Here is a 25,294-nt window from a genome sequence, read left to right as displayed (position 1 = left end):
AAAATCGAACCGAACCGCAAAAAACTGCAAAACACATTTTTTCGGTTTTTTTGTTTTCGGTTTTTGATTTTTTCATATCGGTTGGTCGGTTTAGTTCGGTCCGGATCGATTTTGAACACCCCTAGTTTTTCTGATTCTGATTCTGAATGAGGAACGAAGGGGGGAAGGTTTTAGGGGAAGGGGGGTTGACGCGTTACGCGTTTGGTGTTGTTTTTAATCAGACCGGCGTCCTATTGTTGAACCGGTCAGAGAGCACAATCCGATCAAACCGGCCGGTTCAACAATTTTCAATGGTTTTCAATCTGACGATTTTAAATACTGAACCAGACCGTTTACATTGCCGGTTTGAGCGATTTTTTTACCCTTTTTCGCAAACCGATATTCAGTTGGCAATTATTTCATCTAAAGAGCATACGCACGACTATTGTAAGAATTATATATAATTTCATTAATATAGTGCAATAAAATAAATAAACACAACTATGGAACTGATTCATTCCGCAAAAATATTAAGTATATGGAGGTGGCTAATTATCACTATCTAACTCAGCCGTCGGTACTGAATATACGTCGCCATCATCTGAACCATTAGCTTCATCTTCAATAACATTGTTGTCAATGTCCTTTTGCCAAGGACATGTTGTCTTCTTATGTCCTTCCATTTGACAAACACTACAACGTTGCCGCTTCTTCCTAGATGGTTGTCCTGAGCATACACCAATTTGATGAGCATACGGATTGCTACTTTTAGCTACACCTGAATGAGGTTGATTAGTGCCTTCGTTTGCAGCCTTGTAAGATGAGTACAATCCCATAATTAGGTCACGTGTCTCTTCATATCTCCCTGGTACTTTAGCAGCAACAGCAGCCAATTTTTTAGAAAATTCTATCAAGGCACTTTGGCGACTAATAATAACAGCATCCCTCGTGAACCCACTTGGATCAATGAGTGCTGACTTAACCTTTTTTGTCCATCTATCCAATACCAATGACCGGGGAATCTCACAAATGTCTTTGTCAACTATAACTTTCACAATATGTTCGTAGGGAATTCCAAATGACTCCATTCTTAAACAGGTACACATGAAGATCATTTCTTCTTGACGAAAATCAACAGTCCACATAAAATCGGGCCTCCCATGCTTACACATAATGTACTTTATGCAATCATCGTTATTCTCTATGTTTAGCACCCGCATTGATCCAGCTCTAGAAAAAAATGGCCGAAAGAAACGAAATATCTCATGAGTGTATAACTCAGCAGCATATCTCTCTAGCAGCTCTATACAAGTCTGCATAACGGGCACCCCACGTGTAGATTCATAATCAGCATTAAATTCTTTAAAGCGCAAGTGTGCAACACACCTTTGAAAATGCTCTACGAAACTTGTCAAATCATGCCGCGACCCCACATACCTTGCAACAACTGAGTGTAAACCTTCACATCTTGAGGTAGTTCTAAAGCCAGCAAAGAATTTTCCTCTTATATATGCAGTAGCCCACATATGCTTCTCTTCGTACATGTTGATCACCCACGGCTTATCCTCAAGGCCAAATTCTTCAATAAGCTGAACCCACTTACGCTTAAACACGGAAATCTCGTAGTCTCCCAACATAATTTTTTGGAATATAGATGTAAACGATGGACTTCCAACATTGCTAGTTGCATTTCGAATAAGGTGCCAAGCGCATAATCTATGTCTGACTTCGGGAAATACAACTCTGACTGCATTCCTAATCGCCATGGCCCTATCAGTTATTATTGAGGTCGGGGTCTTGTCCTTCATTGCAAACATGAGCTGACGCAGGAGCCAAATATATGTATCAGTAGTTTCGTCCACAACTAACGCAGCAGCAAAAATAATTGTTTGGTTGTGGTGGTTAACCCCGCTGAATATGACTAATGGACAACTATACTTGTTCTTCTTGTACGTAGCATCAAAAGCAATAACATCCCCGAAGAGTCGGTAGTCTAGTTGGCTAATCCCATCAGACCAGAACAAGTTACGTAACAAACCTCTTGAATCATGACATGCCTTGAAATATAATTGTGGATCCTTCAACCGCATAGCCTCCAACTTCTTCAACACTCGTGCTGCATCACCAGGAATTTGACGCCTTTGCTGAGCAATCTCATTGTACATATCTCTGGGACCATAGCCAACAAATTCATACCCGCCTGCTTGACTAGCTAGAAGACCAAATATCTGTGAAGTGCTAATCCCTGACTTTAGCATGTTCATCATTTGCATAATATCTGCCTCTGATATTTTTCTGTGGGCAGGCAACATAGCACTGAATTGTGTATCCAATAGATCATTGTTGTGTTTGTCAGAGAAATAAAAGATATGCCACCTTCCAGTTTCTGGTACAAATTTAACATCCATTCGGGCTTCACATCCAGTTCTTGTTTCCAATCTAGGCTCCTTCTTCCTTTTTTTCCATCGTGTAATATTTCTCCATCCTGAATCCTTGCCTATGACATACAAACTTTTGTTTGTATATCTCGCCAGTACTATTCTTGAAGGTCTTGCTCTTCCTTGCACTAAAGCTCTTCGACTTTGAGTACTTCATATAAAAATCAAATGCAAGCTGCAAAGTAGAAAAGTGGTATTTGCCAATTTTCTCCGCAAAATTCTCACTAAATTTCAAAGTTGTAATGTCTTGCACGGAGTCAACCGCATAAGCGGCTTCAAGGATATCTTCTGACATATCAGATTCAGAAAAAAACGCTCCCTCAATAAATTCATCTCTGAAATCTTGTTCGAATTCATTCTGTTCATCCATCATATATTGGTCACTTACTAGCTCTTCTTGTTGGTTAAAGTCATTGTCCTCCTGGTATTGCTCATTCATCTCAGTGTCCGTAAATATACCTGACATCTTAAAATGTCCAATGAAAAAAAAAATCAGTACACTCCATCTTATAACATTACATAAAATAGATAGATTCGTATATTGCTAGCAGGGACGGATCCAGAGATTTTAATGTTGAGGTGCCAATTTTTATATAATTTTTTTTAAACTATAAAAATAATTAACATATAGTTATTGGAGTTAGTTTTTTAATAGATTTATTAAGATACATATAATTATAATTTTTTCCAATAATTTTATTTTTAATATGATAATTACATAAATAAAATATAACTTTAACAATTGTACATTACAAATTTATAAAATACCATATAATTTATAACGGGATTTGCTAAAAATGATCCCATATCTTATTAATTAAAATTCATTCTTTCAAAAGTTTTAAAAAAATTTGAAAATAAATTATAAATTATTAATTAATTGAAAGACACGGTACCATTGTAGAATACAAGATATACGATATCTTTATAAAATTTTTCTTTTACCAATGTGAATTTAGAAGAAGAATTAATATTTTTTACAAGAAAATAATATCTACAGTATATAATGTGATTACCAAAGCATAACTACTTAAGTTATTATTAATATAAAAATATGAATGTTAAATATATTAATATAAAAAACAAATGATTTTAAAAAAATAAATATAAAAATTATTATATAAAAACTAATTTAAAAGGTACAAAGACTTGAGGGTATGATATTAAATTAGTTAGGTAAAAATATTAATGAATTAACAATTAAGACATAAATCTATTACATAGTGAAAAATAATACATATAAAACTATTAAATTACCTAATATTTGTTTTTATTTTTTAAACACAAATCGTATATATAAGTATAATTTCTTAAAATTTTGGGGGGTCCAGGCCACTACTCGCCCCCTCTAGGTCCGTCCCTGATTGCTAGCTAATTAGTAATAAAAAATAATAACATCTATTTTCTTTTTAGTAATTCTCAATGTCTTGTCAGTTAATAAAAAATAAAAAAAAAACATTTTTTCATTACACAATCAATTTTACGAATAAAATATCGAAACGAATAATTGGAAAATTAGAGATTCTATCCACTTACCTCGATTTTGTAATCAAAACGATGGATTATTTTCTGAACAATGAAAAAAATTGATTGGACCTTTACTGATTGCTGCAACGGTGATTGTCAATTAACGATGAACAAAAAGTGGATATTAAATAGACGGATAAAAAATAAAAAAAATTAGATATTCAGTAGATGGATGGATGTTCGAAAGAAAAACAATGAAATTTTTTATAAAGAGAATGATACACGATTTTAATGGTGGGATTGAATAATTGGTGATGGATTATTCACCAATTTATAATATTAATATTAAGGAAAAGATAAGATTAGAGTATCTAAATCAAAATAAAACCTTAAAAAGGAAGATAGAATTTTAAAGATGAGATAGATGAATAAGAAGATAATTTTTAAAAACGAAAACAAGACTGACGTAATACATCGTGTTCCAATGGATTGAATTATCATTTCAATCGATTGAATTTGAACTCACACACACTACAATCGATTGAAATTGGCAAATTTATATTGTTTGGGTAAATTCAATCGATTGAGTCACAAAAGCAATCGATTGAATTTGGTGAGACTCAGGTTGTTTTGAAGCATTCAATCGATTGGAAATTCTAAACAATCGATTGAATTACAAAAATCCAATTTTTATGCATCGTTCAATCGATTAGATCGTATGACCAATCGATTGAGTTATGCGAAAACCATGCTTTTGGCAATTTTCAATCGATTGTTTAGTGGTAAACTGTAATCCAATCGATTGAGATATAATTCAATCGATTGATTCATTATTCCAATCGATTGGTTTTCGCAGAAAACACAATTTTATGATTCCTCGCGAACGACACGAATCAAATTTAATATTTTAATCGATTGTAATGGCCAAAAAATTGATTTTGTATTTGATTGTTAATGAACATGATAGATTTATGATAAATTAATTATTTATAAAATAAAAAATTATTTTTATAATTATATAAAATATATGGGTCAATTTATAATTAAAATTAGTTAAAGAACTATGTAGCAGTTGTTAAAAAATCTTAATAAACATGTTTTCTACTTGGACCACTAAATGGTTCAAAGGTTCTTGGACCACCGAATCCTGAGCCATATTACTATACTATTCTAAGTTTTTAACTAACTGCCTAACTAAAGCTAGGGAGTACTAAGAGAGTACTACTTTTAACTTTCTATTGAATAATTAAAGTAAGCTACAGCAAACAGGCCAGGAAATTTTGAACTTAGAGTGTTGGCTGCATAAACTGATTTCTACCTTGATAGTTTTGAACTGAGATTCATGCCTCATTCTCTTTTCGTCTCCATGGGTAGGGTTATCAAGGCCATCACCAGACCTTCCGACCCTGAACCAAAATTTTATTGACTTAACCAATCACATGAAAGACTGCAAATCAATAATGTTAAAAATGATATTTACCTCCTTAATGAAAGATTCTCCAGCATAACAAAGAAAGTCATGTAGTTCGCTTGAAGAGGAACAAAAATAAACACGCTTTTCTCATTATCATATACGAAATTCGTCCTTTTCAGTTCATCATATACTTCATAAACTCTGTCTATGGCCTTTCGACAAATTCCGATGGCCATCCTCATAGGACATTTCAAGTTTTCAACCTAGTAAGCCAACCATATAGTTATGATTTTAAGATGTTAACTAATAAGCATGAAAGCATGCATATAAAACAAAGAAATAAAATAAAGAAGGACAAGAATTACACTATAGTGATAGAAGAAACTGTCTTTTATGCATATTTTTTATAAATTAATTATTGTTAGATAAAAATTTATTTGTAATCGTCTTATATAAAGTTAATAATTTAAAATTATTAAATAATAATTTAATTAAATATATTAAATTATTTAATAATTTTTAACTATTAATTTAAAAACAAATTATTAAAACTAAATAAACACTTTTTACATCAGTAGTACATGGAGTACGTATTTTGCTCTTCTAACCAACTTATCCGATAAAATAGATACGCTATTTATTCTGAATATAATTCATATTACTCACATTTTTACTGACTTTAAGGTTGAAGTGCCTTTGCAGGTGTTTACCGCTGCCATCCTTAAAAAAAGTCGACGCATAATTCACTTGGTCTAAGGAGAGGCCAACTTAAACTTACAACTCAAGTAGCTATACCTTGAAATCAACTATCCGCCTGTCCACACAGGAACAATATTATGTATATATTTAACCTAAATCTATGGCTAAGCACAAATTGTGTATTTAATCTCTAAATAATTTTTTAATCTATATATATCAATCATCTTTTAAGTGTTTTTTCAATAAAAAAAGGATTACGAATCATTTCCATTGACACTAAATAAAAATTAATTCAACAAAGTTAAGAAAAAAAACTACTCTAATAAAGCATAATTCATGAGCAAAATAATAACAAATAATTAAAAAAAATTAATATTAAAAATTTATTTCTTTATAAAAAATTATCACTATGAAGTTTGTCATTTATTCGAGTAAACATAATCATTTTCTTATATAACTTTTACCAATAATTTGTAATTGGTTACTTTAATTTCTCACACAAAATTTTAAACTGTTCACTTACTAATTTTTATATGATATAAATTTGTATGTTTAAATCAAGGTAAAAACTATTTTTTTTTGTGCCATCAGAATTTTTATGCACATGTCTTAATTTTATTTTCTGGTTTCATATCTTCTTTAGTGATATAATTTTCACTATCTTTTTTCTCTTACGTTTTCTTTCTTTCCTCTAAAATAATAAAATATTAAGACGTAAAAATTTAGAATAGAAAAATGCCCATGCGATGCGCGAGTTATTCTACCAAATATATAATCTTTAACTGTATACATATTCGCAAAGACACAGAATTTTAGTATTCATATTATTTTAAAAACTAATAATTAAAAAATATAATTTTAATTTTCAATTTAACAAATTGTTTTTAAAAACCCCTATGTATACATATTCCTAAGTAATATTTTACTTTGTCAATTTTAAAAAATATAAGTTGTAACAACCAATTTATATTTAAACCAACCTAATTTTACAAAAAAAAAACAATGAATAATTTTTAAATCCAAATCAAATAAATTTATTTATAAAATCACGTAAGTAATATCTTTTTTATATATATAAAAATATTAGAATTAATGTAAAAAATATAAATATATTTTTGACTTCGTGTTTTATTAGTACTTTATATATATTTATTTAGTTAAAATCTATTATTTATATAAATTTTATATTAAGTATACAAAAGTAAATACCATTTAAAAAAAATATTGAATTTATTTATACTATAATATCATTCGTGAAATATTCAAAATTTTAAAAATTAGTTTTATAGTTAAATTCAAAATATATTAAATAAAAGACAAAAAATTAAATTTGATATGTTTCACTATTTATGTCATTACGTGAAACTCTTGTTGATTTTGACATATACATATAAAGTATAAAATTAGAACATAGCAATTTTTTATTAATACATGAACAATTTTTATAAATTATATTTGTAAATAAATAATGGATTGTAGTTTTATGTATATGAATATTTGATATTAGGTAATGACAATTTTAACTTTATTCTATTCTAAATATCAAAATAAAAAATCAAACAATAAGAAATGAGTGTGTGACATAAAAAAAATTATCATATGTATAACCATTTTAAATTCTTACTGCATTTTTTTCTGAGCATTAAATTAAAAGTAGTAAATTAAATAAGTTTAGAGATAAAGATACTGTATTGATTTCATTGGTTTCAAAAGAATTCTAAAAAATATCAGCACTATTTAGAGATAAAAATATTATATTAATCTCATGAAGAATGTCCATAAGGCTTCGTTTGGTTAATGTCTATGTCCATCAGAGACATGGACACGGTGGTACGTGTATACTGTTTGTTTGTTGAGATATAAAATTTTAAAAACACGATAACACACAAATGCACATAAAAGATATGTATTTAGTGTATCTCTTTCAAGTTGTGACATTAAGACACAATCCATGAGACACAGATTTTTCTAATTCTATCCCTAATTATTCTTTAAAATTCCAATCACTGTGCTTTATCTTTAATATTTGAATTGTTTTAGTTTAGAGATAAAATAGACTTTTGAATTAAATACATGTGTCTTGTGTATTATCACCAAATATGTTATAAAATTTGTGTATCTTTATATTCATGTATATTTGTGTCTTTGTGTCTATGTCTCTATTTTTTTGAGACAACAACCAAACACTGCCTAAGAAAACTTTTCTTGGCATTCTCAAGTACATATTCTACTTTTGAAGCAATTAAATTCATACTTGAACTAACTCTTTAAATTCTCCATAAACATAGTTTTTTAAAAAAAATTGTTACAAATTGATACATTTAGAAAAAATTGCATAAGAGTAATCACTATGGTTGAGAATGCAAATTTCTTTCTCCAAATTAAAAATATATTTAGACTCTCACTTTATTTTTCCTGTAGTTGGGAAAGTAAATTTCTTTTACCAAAAAAATCATAAGAATTAAAAATTTTGCTCTTTCGATTGTTTGTAACCTCTTATTCCATCGTGTTGATTATGAAGGCTGGACACTTTACGAGTAGCTAGACATGTAACGGTTACATGTTATATATTAATAGATAAATAGATTCTAACATGAATATTATGTTATATGTATGTGATTAATGATCTTGTGGTTTACAATATCATATGATAAAATTATATCTCAAAAAATCTTAGACTCTACCAATAGTTCTTCAATGTTTTCCTATATATACAGAAAAGAAAATGAATCCTTTCGATTATAAGATATGATATTTCATCGTACATTTTTTAAATAAAATTAAGAGAACACATATGATAGTAAATATTAGGATAAAGTATTAAATTGATCATTTATGTTTGAGCATAATTTTGTTTTTGCTCCTTAAGATTTAAAGTGTCTTAAATCCAAAAAAGTTTTAGTTCCACCATGAGGTCAAATTTAAATAATTAAAACAAGATCGATAATTTGAAGAACAAGTACAAGCTCCAAAGCACAAAACCAACTGTGGATACATCAATACGTTTGTTTATCATTATTCTTAGTTCTATAGGAAATATTTCATTTAAATTGGAAGAAAAATGATAAATGAATATATTGATGCATCGACGATTGATTTTGTGCTTCTAGAGCTTGTACTTGTTCTTCATATTATCGATCTTACTCTTATACTGCTATCATGTAGGACATTCCGTTAATTATTTAATTTTGACTTTACCGTGGGATTACATTGAAGCTAAATAAAACTTTTTTGAATTCAAATAGAACACTTTAAACCTTAAGGACTAAAATAAAATTATGCCTAAACGTAAGGAATCAATTTAGTAATTTACCCTAAATAGATTACATTACAACATCAATTAAAGAAGAGTGAAACATATTTTTGTTTTCGAAATTTGCTAAAAATTTTAATAATACCTCTAAATTTTCTTTTGTTTTAATTTTGTCCCACAACTAATTTTTTAAAAATTTTAAGACCAATTTAACAACAATTTTATAAAAACAACATTCAACACAAATAAGACCACGTCATTTAAGTCATATAGCTCTAGGTATACTTTACTCATTAAAAAAATTTAAGATTTATTACATATAAAAAGCTATTGTCTTCCTTACTTAGCTAGGAGACTCATAAAATTTTCTCTTCTTTTATGGCTTGCTAGTTTTATTAACCGCGACCATGCATACTCAAATTTATAAAACTCAAAGTATTTGACAAAATAAAATATATCTTTGTTAAAATATATAAAATAAAAGTTTCTATAGAAGTTTTCGTTGTTAGCATTTAAAATAAAATATATCTTTGTTAAAATATATAAAATAAAATATATATTTGTTAAAATATATCTAGTTTGCTACTTTTGTATTCTCAACAAATAATCTAAAAAATTCCAAGATATAAACAGCACACAAAAAACACCTAAAAAATTTTAATAATTACTCGGCCAAAAAGAGTATGAAGACTTGATCTAACTTGCTGTATTTAATTAAAGTAAACTACAGCTTGTAGCTAGAATTCAAAAAAGTCAGTGGAATATATATAATGTTTTAACAGAAGAACATTGAATTGGCAACATCTTGGTGAAGAAGGGGTAACTGAGGAACATGCACTGCACCAGAAATTGTAGTTCCACCATGACTAGAAGATGTCTCAGACAGTTCATCAAACTTGATAAATTGTGCCATTTGAGCAGCTGCTAAGTGAGCATAGCAAACTGGAGCAACTGCAATAATGCATTGTGTAAAGTCTATTAAATATTAAATAATCTCAACCATATAGCTATCTAAAATTTTCACCATGATCATGTATATGAATGTGACAATATACATAATTATTACATTTTATTGAGTTTATTAAATATCATATTAGCTACCATTTTCCTTTTTTGGGGGGTATTTATAGAATATAAGTTATACCTATTGATATGGCAGTTGTGCTCCTCTGGTATCTGTTGAAAGTTCAAAAAAAGAAAATGATCCATTATTATTCATACACAGAGAATTCTTATACATGTAAGCCAAGTTAATCATACTTAGTTACTTACACATAAGAAAGAGAATGCACTATTTCTTGCAAATCATCAGCAGAGAACCCAATTTCATCATGCAAAACTTGGTAATGAGTAGGTCGAGTTGTCCCCTATACAAATAAAAAAAATATACAGAAAATATGTAACAAGAACTGTGAAAGTAAAATTCTTGCAAGAAATACTTTTAACCAGCTTCACCAACTAATGAATAAGAGTTCTTGGGTAGGGAAGCTTTTGTGTAGTATATTTATTAATAGGATTTAAAAATTGAATTACATTGAATAAACTTAATTGAAAACGACAGTTAGCATTACTTAAATATTAATGTAGTATCATGCCATGGAAAATGGTTCAATAATAAAATAAATTAGAAGCCATTTGACAATAATACTTACAATCATGCCAGCATGAGAACACATGTAAAAGTCATTGTTCTTAGGATGACAGATTTGGCTGTCAATAACAGTTCCTGCACACAAAAAATAACAACTTATTATCAATTTTCATAAGTTATTTTGCATATTCTAGTGGACATGTGACTGACCTGGTGGAACATTATCTGGAGCATTGTCCTTAAAGAACTTAGTGTGATGGTTCTTCTGAGCAACAATAAAAGTGAACTTGGGAGACCATTTCTCATCAAGAAATTTGCATGCCTGAAGAGTGAAGACTTATTCAATTTCAATGGAATTCCATCTCGTTTTAAAAAAATGATATATGCACACTAAAAATCAACTACCACGATTTGTGTGATGATAACTGAAATCTAAAAAGGCGAATCCAAATTAATACCTCTATGATTGGAACTAACTCTTCATTCAAGACCTTGATGAACTGTGATTCACTCACTCCATCCCTAAATATAGCATTTGGAAATTATAAATTTAGACCTTGTTTCTATATAGTAAAAATGTTACATGCTGAATCAAGCATAGTCATTCTAAAATTTTGTAAATCATCATTAGGACTAATACATGAATCCTCAATTAACTAATCCAATACCTGAAAATTATGATTTGTTGAGGCTTCCTTTGATTTGAAGTTTCATAGAAGTCCATAATTAGCTCCCTGAAAAGAACACAATAATAACATACATGAATGAGGACTTCAAATCTCTTCAACTGCAAACTAATGCCATTATTATCTACACTCACCTGATGATACCTTCATCTTTGGTACCATCATTGGAAGGAACAGGCTTAAATAAAGACTGAATCATCTCAACTTTTGGTGACTGAGTGCGAACTGCGGCTCTATAGCAGGATATTGAAGGCCATTTCCTTGAACTCACAACCTGAAAATGCACATTTAAACATAGTGATTTTATTCTATCAATTAAGACTGAATGTGAATTTTTGTTGTGAAAATAATATCATACCGCGGCAATAGATGGTACATCCGATCGGCCTGGTGATCCATGAGATACATCCATACCAAGAATTAAGGTAGCTTCATTATGAAGTAAAGGTATAGAAGGAGCACACTCCATTGACAGGAAGGAATTCATTCCACCAAGCTGGCATCACACAACAGCAAAATGAAGAACAGGACATGACAACTATTTCGGTTACAACTTGAAAAAAGTGAATGTAGACTAATATACCTTTGCATTGATTTTCAGGAGAACATTAGTAATATACTGATCATTAATTTTTGTTGGTGCAATACACTGTGTTGCAACTCCTTCATCAGCAAGACTTCTCCTTTTCCAAGGTCCTACACAACATTTGCATTAATTGAGGAATTGTATAGTGAGTACCAACAAAACTAAAAGACTATATATATACACACACACAAATAAGACTTCTTGATCCTACCATAAATATCAGAATTCTTTCTCTCTGGAAGAATGCACAACAGAAGTTGAGGGGGGCCAGGCAACTTGGACTTTACAAGTTGATACATCCTCTCGACCCTAAGAGGTGCTGGATCGCGCCTTGAACGACCATCCTCTTCGAATACTTGATATGGAGGGTTTATGTACTACAAAAGAAACCAAAAGTGTCAAATGAATGATGTATCACAACATCAACAAACTAAATTAGCCATAAAACTCTTACAATCCCCTTCATTTCAGCACACTTCTTGATGGTATTACACAGAAAACGTGTGTCACAGCGAGCTGAGAAGTTTACAACGGCCCAGCGCTCAAGCCTCATAGGTTTAACTAGTTTCTGAAATATGGCATTCAATGTTAGATAAACAAGTCTAACTTTTTCAACAATAAGAATAGAAAATAACAAGATAAAACAATACAAAATAAACCTTATTGTTGAAATTCCAGCGCCCACCCCTTGGAATGAAGCTCTCCTCATTTCCTACTACAAGCTGCAAATACAAGAGACACATGAGAACACCTTCAGAGGCCTTAAAATGCAAATGTGAATAAAAAAATAAACAGATTTAAGAAGCTGAGGAGATGAAAACACATACTCTTGGGGGCTGCAGAATACGACCTTCAACCCGAGTAAAATCAGATTCAATGGTAATCCCAGAAGAGCGAAGCATAGGCTCATTACCATATCTGCTGTTTCTTAAAGACTGCCAGAAAGTTAACAATCATTTAAAACTATGCACATCAAATACTTTTGTGTTGAATTGAAATTATCAGAAAAGTTCATTACATACACCAGCCAAAGCTTCTTTCCTTTCATTGGGCTTTTGCCTTGACTTCTCAACTAACTGAGCCCTTTGCAAATTTGTCAATGCCTTGGTGTACCGCTGCAATGAGATTAAGGTGCATAGCTGCAATGCAAAACAAGAACATAAGATTAGTGCTTTCCCATGCAAAAATGCTTTTAAAATCTATGGACATTATGTTTTAAGGCACCTCCACTGGAAAATAAGTTGGGCGCTTTGGCTTCCCAACATTGATGCAGGGAAAATCAGCAGAATAGGGCAATTCAATCCCCTTATGGTGTTTATAGTAATTGTAAACTGTGATTTCAGTCATCCGTGGTTCGCCATTCGAGTCCTTCCCATCTTTCATTGAAAACCTGCAAAAAACCCAAGTTCTCCTCATTGGTATGGGAAACATTCTAATGCTATAAAAATTAAAAAGGCCATGCTTATTGCATTAAGATCAACCCAATTGACATGATGAACCTTTAAAAAGTTTGAACAAAAGTTAGCAATTCTATTATAACTATCCTAACTTCTTACCTCTCCAACAAACTATACAAAGAAAACAGATTTAGCAACCATATTGTTTAAACAACTTACTTCTGAGTCCTGCAAGGATTATCACTGAGTCCACTGATTTTGTACTCAATATTATTAGCCTTGATTCTGAGGTTTTTCAGCACTCTTTTTGCCTGAAGGTAAACAAAAACAAAGCATCACATTTCAATACACACAAACATCAGAACCTTGATATAGTTAAAATAAGATAGCAATATTACTACCTTGGTCCAATCAATAAGATTTGGATGCTTCACATTCTGATTCTCACAAAGGAAGTCCAGTACAGGGCCAGGCTTTACAACCATAGTAGTTGACACATCTTTAAAAGAAGATAAGAACAAATGGTGTCAGTTCAAAAACACAAGGAAAACAGAATTTTCCATGCATGTACATTTAGAATCTTACCAATATTCAGAGATAAACCTCCTTGAGTGGGACGGAAACTTGAATGGAAACCACGGCAGCCTTGAACACCACCTCCTAGGTCAGTATAATTCCTTGGATTGTCGTGGAAGAAGGATTGGCGGACAAGGAGACAGCCCCTATAAAGGAAAGAAAAAAAAAGTAAGGATCAGGATTTCATGGAAAGGAAAACAAGTTAACAAACAGGCTTTTGTGACATACTGCTTTGCTGCATGCTGCCTCAGTATGATGTCAAGGACCCTCAATGCTTCCTGGAAGTGCTCGGAATCTTGTCCACGCAAGGCATCTGCAATTGCTTGGATTGGGATTTTGGCTGCATAACTGATCACTGCCTTGATAGTTTTGGACTGAGATTGGCGCCTCATTCTCTTTTTCTCTCCATGAGAAGGGCTATCATGGCCATCACCATGCGTTCCAACCCTAAACCACAATATTATGCACTCAAAACCAATCACAACAAAGAATGCAAACCAATGAAATTAAGATGACATTTACCTCCTTGATGAAATATCCTCCAGCACAACAGTGAATTCCATCTTTTTCTCTTTAAGAGAACCAAGAGTAAACAAGCTTTTCTCCCCATCATATGCAAAATTCTTGTTTTTCAGTTCATCATATGTTTCATAAACTTTGTCTATGACCTTTCGGCCAATTCCCTTAGCTTCAACTGGATTGCCATCCTCATAGGACATAGCAACCTAGTAAGCCAACCATAGTCATGATTTTAACATGTTAATTAATAAACATGAAAGCATGCATATAAACTAAAGAAATGAAACAAGGAAGGAAAGGAATTACACTATAATGAAAGAAGAAACTGTCCTTTATGCCCACACCGACTCCAAAATGGTTACTTAGCAGCTGTATCTTCTGTCCCTTGGTCCCAACACCTCTTCTAACCATAGGCAAGAACTTTGACTGAGATTCTTCTTTCCCTGTCTTAGGTGCTTTTCCGGATTCTGCTTTCGTAGGAACAAAATTTGCAGGAATGATTGGTGGTGGAGGTGGCAGTGCTTCTGAAGAATCCATTGATTCTTAAGTTCTGCTCAAAACTATGATAAAAAATGTAAGCATACTTGGGAAGTGCAGCAGAACAAATAATAATAACAATAATGGCTAGTCAATATCATAAATGCTTAATCAGAAACACAAAAATATATGAACATAACCATTATTAGAACTATATAGAATTTTAAAGCATTTTTGACTAAGCTACCCATGTCAAACATCAGCATAACCATTATATACATGACTTGTTAACATACAACATAAAATATATTTGGTATTAAATTTTTATATTAAGTAAAAAAGCTAAATCATTTGAAAAGTAAAGGTATCCCTTAGAAAATTACTAAATAGCATATATACTTGAGTAAAAAATAAACTAGGTATGCATTGGAAAGTGACATCCCAATATTATAGCTTGTTGTTAGTGTTAAAGATTACTATATTTCCTAATATGGTATAAAACTACAGAAGCAAGCAAATTTTGAGTAGGTTGCATCTTCATCATTTGTAAAACAAACATTAAGGATTTAAAACATTTATAATGAAAATATTGCAGGATCTTTAACTAAATGTGGTAGACAAAAATAAAATAGATGTGCCAGAAAAACCTACATTGCCACATTGGCATAAAAAAAATTTTCTTCTTTCTTTGTTTTTTGGTAGAATGACATAACTTTGGTTGAATATTGAATAAGTTTAGTAATATTTAAAAAAATACAAGAGTCTATTTTCAACTTTTCATGATGTTCTTCAAAATAAGATTTAAAAAAAATATGTAATAAGTATTGATGCTTATGCTAATACACCAAAAACCTTCAACAGAAACCTAAATAAAAATAAAGTAAAATAAAATAAAACAACAACAGCATTTAAAAAGAAAAAAAAAAAGAAAAGCAACCAGTGGTGATATATTTTAATGAAAGAAACACATATTATGAAACAGAATAGTTACTATGGAAACAGAAACTCATAACTCATATCTATATATTATAAGAAGAAGGAAGTTAAAATTTTTTCAGTCAAGTTATCCAAGAAAGAAGAAAGGCTACAACTTTAGAGAAGTTCGCAGCTGGATTCACATTCACGGAACTAACAACAAATACTTTCAAGCAATGTGAAAGAACCTAAACCACATAACAAGGATTCAAGTTTCAAAGAAATAATAAAGAACTGAAACAAACACGCACAGGTTCTTCAAAGATTTGACGTTGAATATGGATCGATCGAGTTACCTGTGAAGAGTTTGAATATAGAGGAGTGTGGTTACAGCTTGCAGAAGAAGGCAAAGAAAAGAAAGAAAGAGTGTGTGAGAAAAGTGAGACGTAGAAGACGAAGCGTTACTTAAAAAGGTTATGAAATCAGAATACAAAGATGCATCACAGCTATTGTTACTAGCTCAGTATTTATATTAGTATAAAATTAATTAATTAATTTATTTATTTATTTATTTTAAAACTCATAGCTATTATTGCCTATTATTATTGTTGCCTTTCTGATTTCTGAACTTCCCATCTTATTTGGTTTTTTAGGATTTCAAGGGATTGGATTTAAATTAAATATTCAATTTTTTTTTTGGTGACTAATTAAATATTCAACTTGATTATGGGATTTGTTACCCTGAATATTTTTTAGCACAAAGATTGGGAAATAATAAAATTCAGTTAATATTTAATTAATTTAATTTTCGGATTTTAAATTTATAATTTTAGAAGTTTTAGATATGCTGATTTTTTTTCTAACAAAACAGTTTGATGAAAATTTGTCAGAGAAAAACATTCAGCGAAAAATTACATCATTAGATTTATTGGTCTTCAAAGACTTCTAAAACTAAACACATTTTATCCTTCATTAGTTTTTATCCAAAATTCTTCATAAATTTATTTTATACTTCTTATCTTATAAAATTTATAAATCTGTCACAAAATTCTTAAATGATATATATATATACCTTATTACTTAAAAAAAATTGACAATAATAATTTATTTTGCAAGATTTAAAAAATGTTCAAAATTTATGTACAACCAAACACAAAAATAATAAATTTGATTTTTTTTTTCTGAAAATGCTATTATTTAATATTTTGTCTGATCCGTTGGGGTTTCAGTTTTGGTGTGCCTGAAACCTGCGACTTTGTGAGTGGTTCTGAAGAACACTTTCTATGCCATGACCAATTAATTCGTGCCACGTGTAAAGCCCCTACACGACTCTCTCACCTTCTCGTTTTCCCCTACACAACTAAGAAGGATGTTTGCACTACTATTTTGATAAATTTAGAAAATAAAATCCATAAAATTCATCTATTTGATTATGATTTTGAATTTTTTGATTGCATTCATTTGATTTTATTTTTCGATCTAATTTAATTGTATTCAAATGATTGCTATTTATATTGAATCAATTTGTATTTAATCTTAGATTCAAACTATTATAGTTTGGATTATATTTATTTATTCGATTTTTAAAAAATAATTTCAAATTTTTTAAATTTATAATTTGAATAAAATAAAATTTAAAATTTTTTAAATTTAAAATTTAGATAAGATATAAATAATTTAATCTAAATTACAATAGTTTGAATAACATGGTTAAAGATTTGATGATTCCAGAACGTTTAGACTATTAAATGGTCTCATAACAAAACATATTTTTTAAATTCTTTTTAATAACGGTTAAATAGTTCTTTTCTAATTTTAATTACAAATTAATTCCATATATTTTATTTAATTATAAAAATTATTTTTTATTTTATAAATTATTATTTTATCATTCATCTATTATGTTTATTAACAATCAAAATAAAAAACAATAACGAATTAGATCTTCCATTAATCGTAATAAACTTTTTGGCAATTCCAATCGATTAAAAGTTTATATTTGATTCGTGACGTTCGTCCAGGACGGCTGTGAAATCGTATTTCTTTGAAAATCAATCGATTGGATTATCAAAACAATCAATTGAATTTCAGGTTTCTCATAACTCAATCGATTGGACTACAGTTTATCACAAAACAATCGATTGAAAATTGTAAGCCAGCATGGTTTTCGCAAAAATCAATCGATTAGTCGTATTACCCAATCGATTGAACGATGACTAAAATGTGGGTTTTTTAAAATTCAATCGATTCCTTATACTACTCATTCGATTGAATTCTTCCAAACAACCTGAGGTCTCACAATTCAATCGATTGGTTGTGTTACTCAATCGATTGAAGTCATCAAAACAATATGAATTTGCCCAATTCAATCGATTGGTTATGTTACCCAATCGATTGAAAGCTTCAAAGCAATATGAATTTGCCCAATTCAATCGATTGGTGGTTGTGTTATCGGATTGAAAGCTTTTACAATTTTTCTCTATTTCTATGCACTATAGAGATATTTTAGTTTAAAAAATTCATATTTTTATGATGAAGTAATGTGATTTTCATTTATTATTTCAACAACAATGCCATACAAATTTTATGTCTTGTGAATTATATTTTATTTTATATGATTAATTTATGTAAAAAAATTTCATATCTTTTTATTTGTTTGCATTCTATTTTGTTCTTTTCATTTGTTCAAGATTTGACTCCTCTATTGAATCTTGACTAGAAAAAAAAAATACCATGCAATATATATCAAAACATTTTAATAATTTGTTCATATATTGCTAAGACATATATGAAGTATATATATTACAAATTTTTAATCAATTCTTTCTAGATTAACAATGGAAGCCCCCTTTCCAATCCTCCGTTAGAGCGATAGGACTTTTAGACTTATCATCTTCAGATTTTACAGTTTTCTCAGGAGGCACACGATCTGTTATTTCCTCATTGTAAAACTCTAATAACGTTACTTTCATGTTGTGCGAGCCTCCAATATATCGAACATCTGTTTCACAGCTCTGGAGATGACACCAGCATCACTCGGCAATTCGCCATTCTGCATGATGAATAACACAGAAGGATAATTGGATTTCAATACAAAACATTTGAGCAGACATAAAAAGTAATTAAAATAGGAGAATATTGAATATCTCCTGCACGGCTGATATCCCCTACACCACCGGTATTTCCAATTGGGGAATTTCCAATTGGGGGTGTTTAATATGAATTTCTCAAAAAAGGAGGAACATTTCAAGCAACGAATTCCCGGTAAAAAATAAGAACATTCATTACCAACCAATACATGATTTCAAAAAAGGTAAGTCAAGAGACATTATAACTACCCAGGCATCGAGTCATAAGCCTGCACCACTCTCTTATGATACATAAAGAGATTGATACACGATTCTAATGGTGGGATTGAATAATTGGTGATAGATTTATTCACCACTTTATAATGTTAATATTAAAGAAAAGATAAGATTAGAGTATCTAAATAAAAATAAAATCTTAAAAATTGAAGATAGAATTTTAAAGTTAAGATAGATGAATAATAAGATAATAATTTATAAAAACGATAAGAAAATTGAAAATAGTGTAGTACACAATTCAATCGATTGGGTAACACCACCAATCCATTGAATTGGGCAAATCCATATTGCTTTGACGACTTCAATCGATTGGGTAGGATAAGAAATCGATTGAATTTTAAAAAACCAACATTTTTGCGAAAACCATGCTGCCTTGCAATTTTCAATTGATTGTTTTGTGATAACCGGTAGTCCAATCGATTGAGTTATGGAAAACCTGAAATTCAATCAATTGTTTTGATAATCCAATCGATTGATTTTTAAATAAACACGATTTCACAGTCTTGACGAACGTCACGGATCAAATATAAACTTTTAATCGATTAGAGTAGCCAAAAAATTTATTACGATCAATAGAAGATCTAATTTGTTATTGTTTTTTATTTTTATTGTTAATAAACATAATAGATGAATGATAAAATAATAATTTATAAAATAAAAAATAGTTTTTATAATTAAATAAAATATATGGGGTTAATTTGTAATTAAAATTAGAAAAGAACTATTTATTAGTTGTTAAAAAAACTTAAAAAACATGTGTTATGAGACCATTTAATGGTCCAAACGTTCTGGGACCACCGAATCCAATGCCGAATAACATGAATTAAAAAAAAAGTATTGCTACATATCTAAGTATTTTTTCATCCAAGTTTATCCAAGTAGATCTAATACTAACAAAAACCACTCTCATTAAAAGAGCGTCGTTACATGCGCTTTTTCTTACACGTATAGTCATCTTCTTCTTTCAAATTCAAGTATACCTCCTCCTCCTCCTCCTCCTTCGCACACGCAGATTTCTCCTCCTCATTTTCTTCTCCTCTTGTTATTGTCATCACCAACATCACAAATATTTTGTTAATGGATTATTTTTTCAATCGAATTGAATGGAATGCAATTGCTAAATTAAATTGAATTGAATGGACGTAGGTGTTCTTAATTGAATTGATAATCTCTAAATTGTAGATACTGGCGTTTTGAATTTGATTTTATATAATGGATCGTTCATTTAATATTATACAATTGTTTCACCATAATGATATATTCGGTTTATTATGCAGAAAATTATTTTGAATTTGATTTTATATAATGGATAATGTTCTATTCATTTAGTACTATACAATTGAGGAAGAGAAAGAGGAGAAGAAGGGAAGAAGAAGAACCTATGTGAATTTAGAAGAAGAAGAAGAAATATGAGGAGGAAGAGAAGGAGAAAGAAACGAAAAAGGAGAAGGAAAAGAGCGCGTGATTTGAAAAGTTGTTACAACACCTTGGATAGACTTAGATAAAAATTTTGTTTGAATGTAGAATTTTTATTCATTAAAAAAATAATTAATACAATACAAATCACAATCAAGTCGAATAAAATTTGATTAGATTGAAAAATTAAAATCAATCTGAAACAAATAGTAACAAATTATATCGATTTTGTTTTTTAAATTATTTCAAACATCTCTACATTCTAATCTTATTAATTTAAAGGAGATAAATATACACATAACTATAAACGAAATCTTATATACCCAAAAGTACAGTCATCATATATTTGTAATTTTATTTTTCAACTCATTTTGAATATGTATTTTTGTATTTAAACGTGTATTATCTACCGATGTCTAATTTAGTACTTGATTTTTTGTGTACACCTAAATTGTAACATTGTTGAACTTAAATATGGGTTGTTCATTGTTTTGATTCTTTTTTCATTGATTATTTTTTCAATCACACTACATTAAAATATGAGGTATCCAACTAACTGGTGTTCAACGAAACCATTCATCTTTGGTTCTTATAATCCAGCTTATTGAGAATGCAAAGAATAGTATTGGTTTTTTTGGACATTTTCATTCAAATACCTTGTTAGGACTTCACAATCTTGTTTGCTCTAGACCACTTTTTACTCTTAACAATTTCTTCTTGTCAAAGGGTACAGTTGTGCTCCTCAAATTCAGAATCGAGGTATGCTTTCTGCTGACACCATGGTTCTAAATCTTGGATATCATCATCTGCTTCATTTTCAATTTTATGAATAAACTTTGCAGGCAGTATCAAGGTTGTTAGATGAAAACATGTCAGCATCAGGTGCACCAGAAATGAATACAGCTGCCTCATCTAGCAAATCAGAATCAGGACTTTGGAAGCTCTCAAATTCAAAGCTGAAGTCAATGCTGAAATCCAGAATTCATTCTGAAAAGAAACGAGCTCACTGATTCCACAATCAGATTATAATTTTGCGGCGGGTGAAGTACTTGGACATTAATTCCGCCACGAACGAAGCGTCCATCAATGAACTTCTCAGTGCTACTTCTTAGCAACTCTTTCATCACATTAATCTCCTCATCTTTTTAATAATATTCTCTCCACTCTTACCAATAATCTCCACAAGAACAAATTCCGTTACTGAAGTGATGAAAGCGATGGGAGTCCCTCAAGATTATCAACCTTCCAACAATCTTGGATATGTGTTTGATGGCATTATGACAGTCTTGACACACACGCAAGTTTTTCATGACACGTATTGGTCTGTCAGCAGGTATGGTCAGAATTCCAAATGCTACAGCCAATTTCTCACTGTGATACTTGAGCATGTGCTCCTTTTCTTCCTCTTCCACATCATGCAGAACCAATTTGGTTGATGAAACATACCCATCAAGCTTCATTTTCTGATCTAACTCTTCTAAGAAAGCATATATTCTGTCTCTTTCTGGGTGGACGCGGTCCCCAACTGTGAATTTATGAATTTTGTTTTGTACCTCAACCCAACTATACCCAGGTACTTTCTGCACACAGGCGTCCCTCAATTTTGATCTCATCTTACCAACATCGACCCATCTGCCTGAAGTTGCATATAGATTTGAAAGAAGGACATACATTCCTGTGTTATGAGGCTCCATCTTGAAAACCATCTCAGCAGCCTTTTCAGCCAGCTCGGTATTGCCATGAATCCGGCTAGCACCTAGTAGAGTACCCCATGCTGCAGCACTTGGTTCGAAAGGCATGCTTCTCATTAAATTTTGTGCTTCTTCCAGGCGCCCAGCTCTACCAAGAAGATCAATCATGCAAGCATAATGTCTTGGATTTGGTGTTATACCGTAAACCTCATTCATTGAATAAAAATATTCAGTTCCCTTGTCAATCAAGCCAGTATGACTACAGGCAGACAGAACACCCACCTGAACAATGGTAAAAAGAAGAATATTGCAATATTTAATTACACGAGAAAAACCTATAAGCAAAGCAACTATTAACAAAGTTGTATCTATGGAAACATGGTAAATGCATGACTCCCTTTAGAGCAGGGATTACCTATATGAAAACTCATGAGATAAATAGGTGGTTAAATAAATAATAAGAGCGATATTATCCTACGCAAATGAATTTCTTAATATTTAATAACATATAAACAGGACTATCGATCTCTTATGTACAAAGGGTGAGGTAAAAACAAAAATTGAAAGTACCATGAAAAAAATGAAGTGCCGATGACAGTGGATCATGACAGCCATGGTAGTAGAAATTCATGATAAAATTTAAATGCATACCATTGTAATTTCATCTGGTTTAACACCTGCTTTGTTCATCGACTCGAATACTGATAAGGCCTGTTTGCCAAATCCATGCCTAGCATAACCAGCTAACATTGTGTTCCAAGAGACGATGTCTTTCTCTTCTATTGCTTCAAACATATCATAAGCTTCGTCTATGCTGCCACATTTAAAATACATTGCAAGAAGTGCATTCCCAACAAAACACCCCATCTCATATCCCGTCTTCACCGCTTGCCCATGAACTTGTTTCCCTAACTCCAAAGCTGCAATATCAGCACAAGAGCTCAAAGCACAACTAAAGGTACCCCTATTTAAACTTTCTCCATCTCGTTTCATCGCAACAAACATGTTCAAAGCCTCTTCATAATGACCAGTCTGAGCATAACCAGCAATTATAGCTGCCCAAGACACAGAATCACGCTGAGGCATCTTATCAAACAAGTTCCTAGCCTGGGTTATATCACCATTCTGACAATATCCAGTAATCATGGTATTCCATGAACTAATATTCCGACAAGGCATTGCCTCAAACAAGTCCCTTGCTATGTCCATTTCCTTGCTCTGCACATATCCAGCAACCATTGCATTGTATGAGACCTCATTTTTCAAAGGCATTTCATCAAAAATCCTTCTTGCTTCATCCAACATCCCATTCTGTATATATCCCGACACCATTGCTGTCCACGAGAACACATCCTGTACTGGACACTCATTGAACAATCTCCTGGCTTCCAGCATATCTCCATCCTGGGCATAACCGGTAATCATAGTATTCCACGAAATGTTATCCCTAACAGGCATCTGGTCAAAAAGCCGCCTAGCACCACCTAACATGTTCCTCTTCAAATACCCAGCCATCAAACAGTTCCAAGAAATCAAATCCCAGTTTGACTTGGACTCAAACAAGCGACAAGCCTCCTCGAATCTTCCGTTCTGAACATAAGCTGCGAGCAGCCCATTCCACGAGATGGAATTCTTTTCAGGCATGTTCTCAAACACCTCTCTTGCATCGTCTACATAGCCATTCTGGGCATACCCAGAGAGCATGGCATTCCAGGACACAACATCCTTTTGGGGCATTCGTTCAAACAGCTTGCGGGCATCACCGAGCCTCCGATTCCTGATGTATCCAGTAAGCATGACATTCCAGGAAAACAAATCCCTTTGGGGCATTTTGTCGAACAGGTTGGTTGCAAGGTGGAAGTGGCCGTTCCTGAGGTAGCCAGAGATCATGGTGTTGTAGGAGACGGAGGTTCGATGAGGCATCGAGTCGAATAAGCGGAGAGCTGAGTCGCATTCGCCATTGCGCATGTGAGTGGAGATGGCCTTGTTCCATTTCAAAATCTCTGCGTCTGTGGAAGGAGATTGTTGCTTCTTCTTCTTTCTCAAGCTGCAACTACCTAACTGTTTTCGAACAAAGTTCCCGCGCATTATATGATTAATAATAATTTTTATTGTGACGATTTAATTCAATACTATCATCACTGCTATTCAGACAGATAACATTACTATGAAATTGGTAAGTGATGAAGAAGAATGAAAGAATAAAATAGTTGGACAGTGATAACCAATCTACAAAATAAAATATAAACATTTTGCTGATGAGTAAAGCAAGATGGCCGGGGATAAATCTTTTTCTTTCAATTAATATTGATGCTGGTTACAAAACATTTATTCTTTTAAATAATTATTTGCTTAATATTTATATAAAAATTAGTTATTTTTATCTTTAAAGTAAGGTAAATGAGGAGTTTATATGCTGACATAATCACTAGAAATTTTTAAATGGGGTAAATACCCTTTTCGGCTCCTGAACATTTTAAAGTAGGACATATCGCATCTTTATCATCCAGAAATCTCTACCCGATCCTCAACCAACGACATAAGTGAACGAATCGACCCCTGTAACCGGTTGCTAACAGGTTACCTGGTTGACGTGTCAGGTGGATGCTGAGGTGTCAACTGAATGTGCCACGTGTAAGTAAAATATGTTGCAGGGACTCAAAACCCCCTCCCTGCAACTCAAACGGCGTCGTTGTGTTGGGTTAATATTCCCCCATTCTTAAATGATTGAAAAGGTTTAGGGTTTGCATCTTCTGGCTATCTGAGAGGACCTGCAACGGTGGGCATGGCAAGTGCAAATTCTGGTGCTTCATGGAGTCGCGAGA

The 25,294-nt window shown here is 31.5% G+C and overlaps 4 protein-coding genes across 4 annotated transcripts; all 4 read right to left on the bottom strand.

Moving 5' to 3' along the window:
* Positions 1–527: 527 nt before the first annotated feature.
* LOC130957784 (protein FAR1-RELATED SEQUENCE 5-like) lies at positions 528–2,387 on the bottom strand. The gene has a single exon (XM_057884628.1). It carries the CDS (start codon positions 2,385–2,387, stop codon positions 528–530), a length of 1,860 nt encoding a protein of 619 aa, XP_057740611.1.
* A 31-nt stretch (positions 2,388–2,418) lies between these two features.
* LOC130957783 (uncharacterized) lies at positions 2,419–5,534 on the bottom strand. The gene is made up of 3 exons (XM_057884627.1): positions 5,365–5,534; positions 5,203–5,290; positions 2,419–2,883 (listed from the first exon to the last, which is right to left on the bottom strand). The coding sequence occupies exons 1-3, from the start codon at positions 5,532–5,534 to the stop codon at positions 2,419–2,421; spliced, it is 723 nt and encodes a 240-aa protein (XP_057740610.1).
* Positions 5,535–10,025: 4,491 nt separating this feature from the next.
* Positions 10,026–15,142, bottom strand: LOC130957782 (protein argonaute 4A-like). Its single transcript, XM_057884625.1, has 22 exons — positions 14,912–15,142; positions 14,609–14,811; positions 14,315–14,533; positions 14,096–14,232; positions 13,912–14,009; positions 13,730–13,821; positions 13,338–13,503; positions 13,136–13,252; positions 12,941–13,048; positions 12,773–12,835; positions 12,568–12,681; positions 12,325–12,490; positions 12,111–12,223; positions 11,886–12,023; positions 11,662–11,801; positions 11,510–11,575; positions 11,300–11,363; positions 11,052–11,163; positions 10,903–10,976; positions 10,523–10,617; positions 10,395–10,426; positions 10,026–10,201 (listed from the first exon to the last, which is right to left on the bottom strand). The coding sequence occupies exons 1-22, from the start codon at positions 15,140–15,142 to the stop codon at positions 10,026–10,028; spliced, it is 2,724 nt and encodes a 907-aa protein (XP_057740608.1).
* Positions 15,143–21,270: 6,128 nt separating this feature from the next.
* LOC130956469 (pentatricopeptide repeat-containing protein At4g02750) lies at positions 21,271–24,594 on the bottom strand. The gene is made up of 2 exons (XM_057883515.1): positions 23,121–24,594; positions 21,271–22,751 (listed from the first exon to the last, which is right to left on the bottom strand). Exons 1-2 carry the CDS (start codon positions 24,555–24,557, stop codon positions 21,945–21,947), a joined length of 2,244 nt encoding a protein of 747 aa, XP_057739498.1. The 5' UTR covers positions 24,558–24,594; the 3' UTR covers positions 21,271–21,944.
* Positions 24,595–25,294: the final 700 nt, after the last annotated feature.

The sequence above is a fragment of the Arachis stenosperma genome, chromosome 10 (genome assembly GCF_014773155.1).
Source record: "Arachis stenosperma cultivar V10309 chromosome 10, arast.V10309.gnm1.PFL2, whole genome shotgun sequence".
NCBI lineage: Eukaryota > Viridiplantae > Streptophyta > Magnoliopsida > Fabales > Fabaceae > Arachis > Arachis stenosperma.
This window is presented reverse-complemented; position numbering and strand designations above follow the sequence as displayed.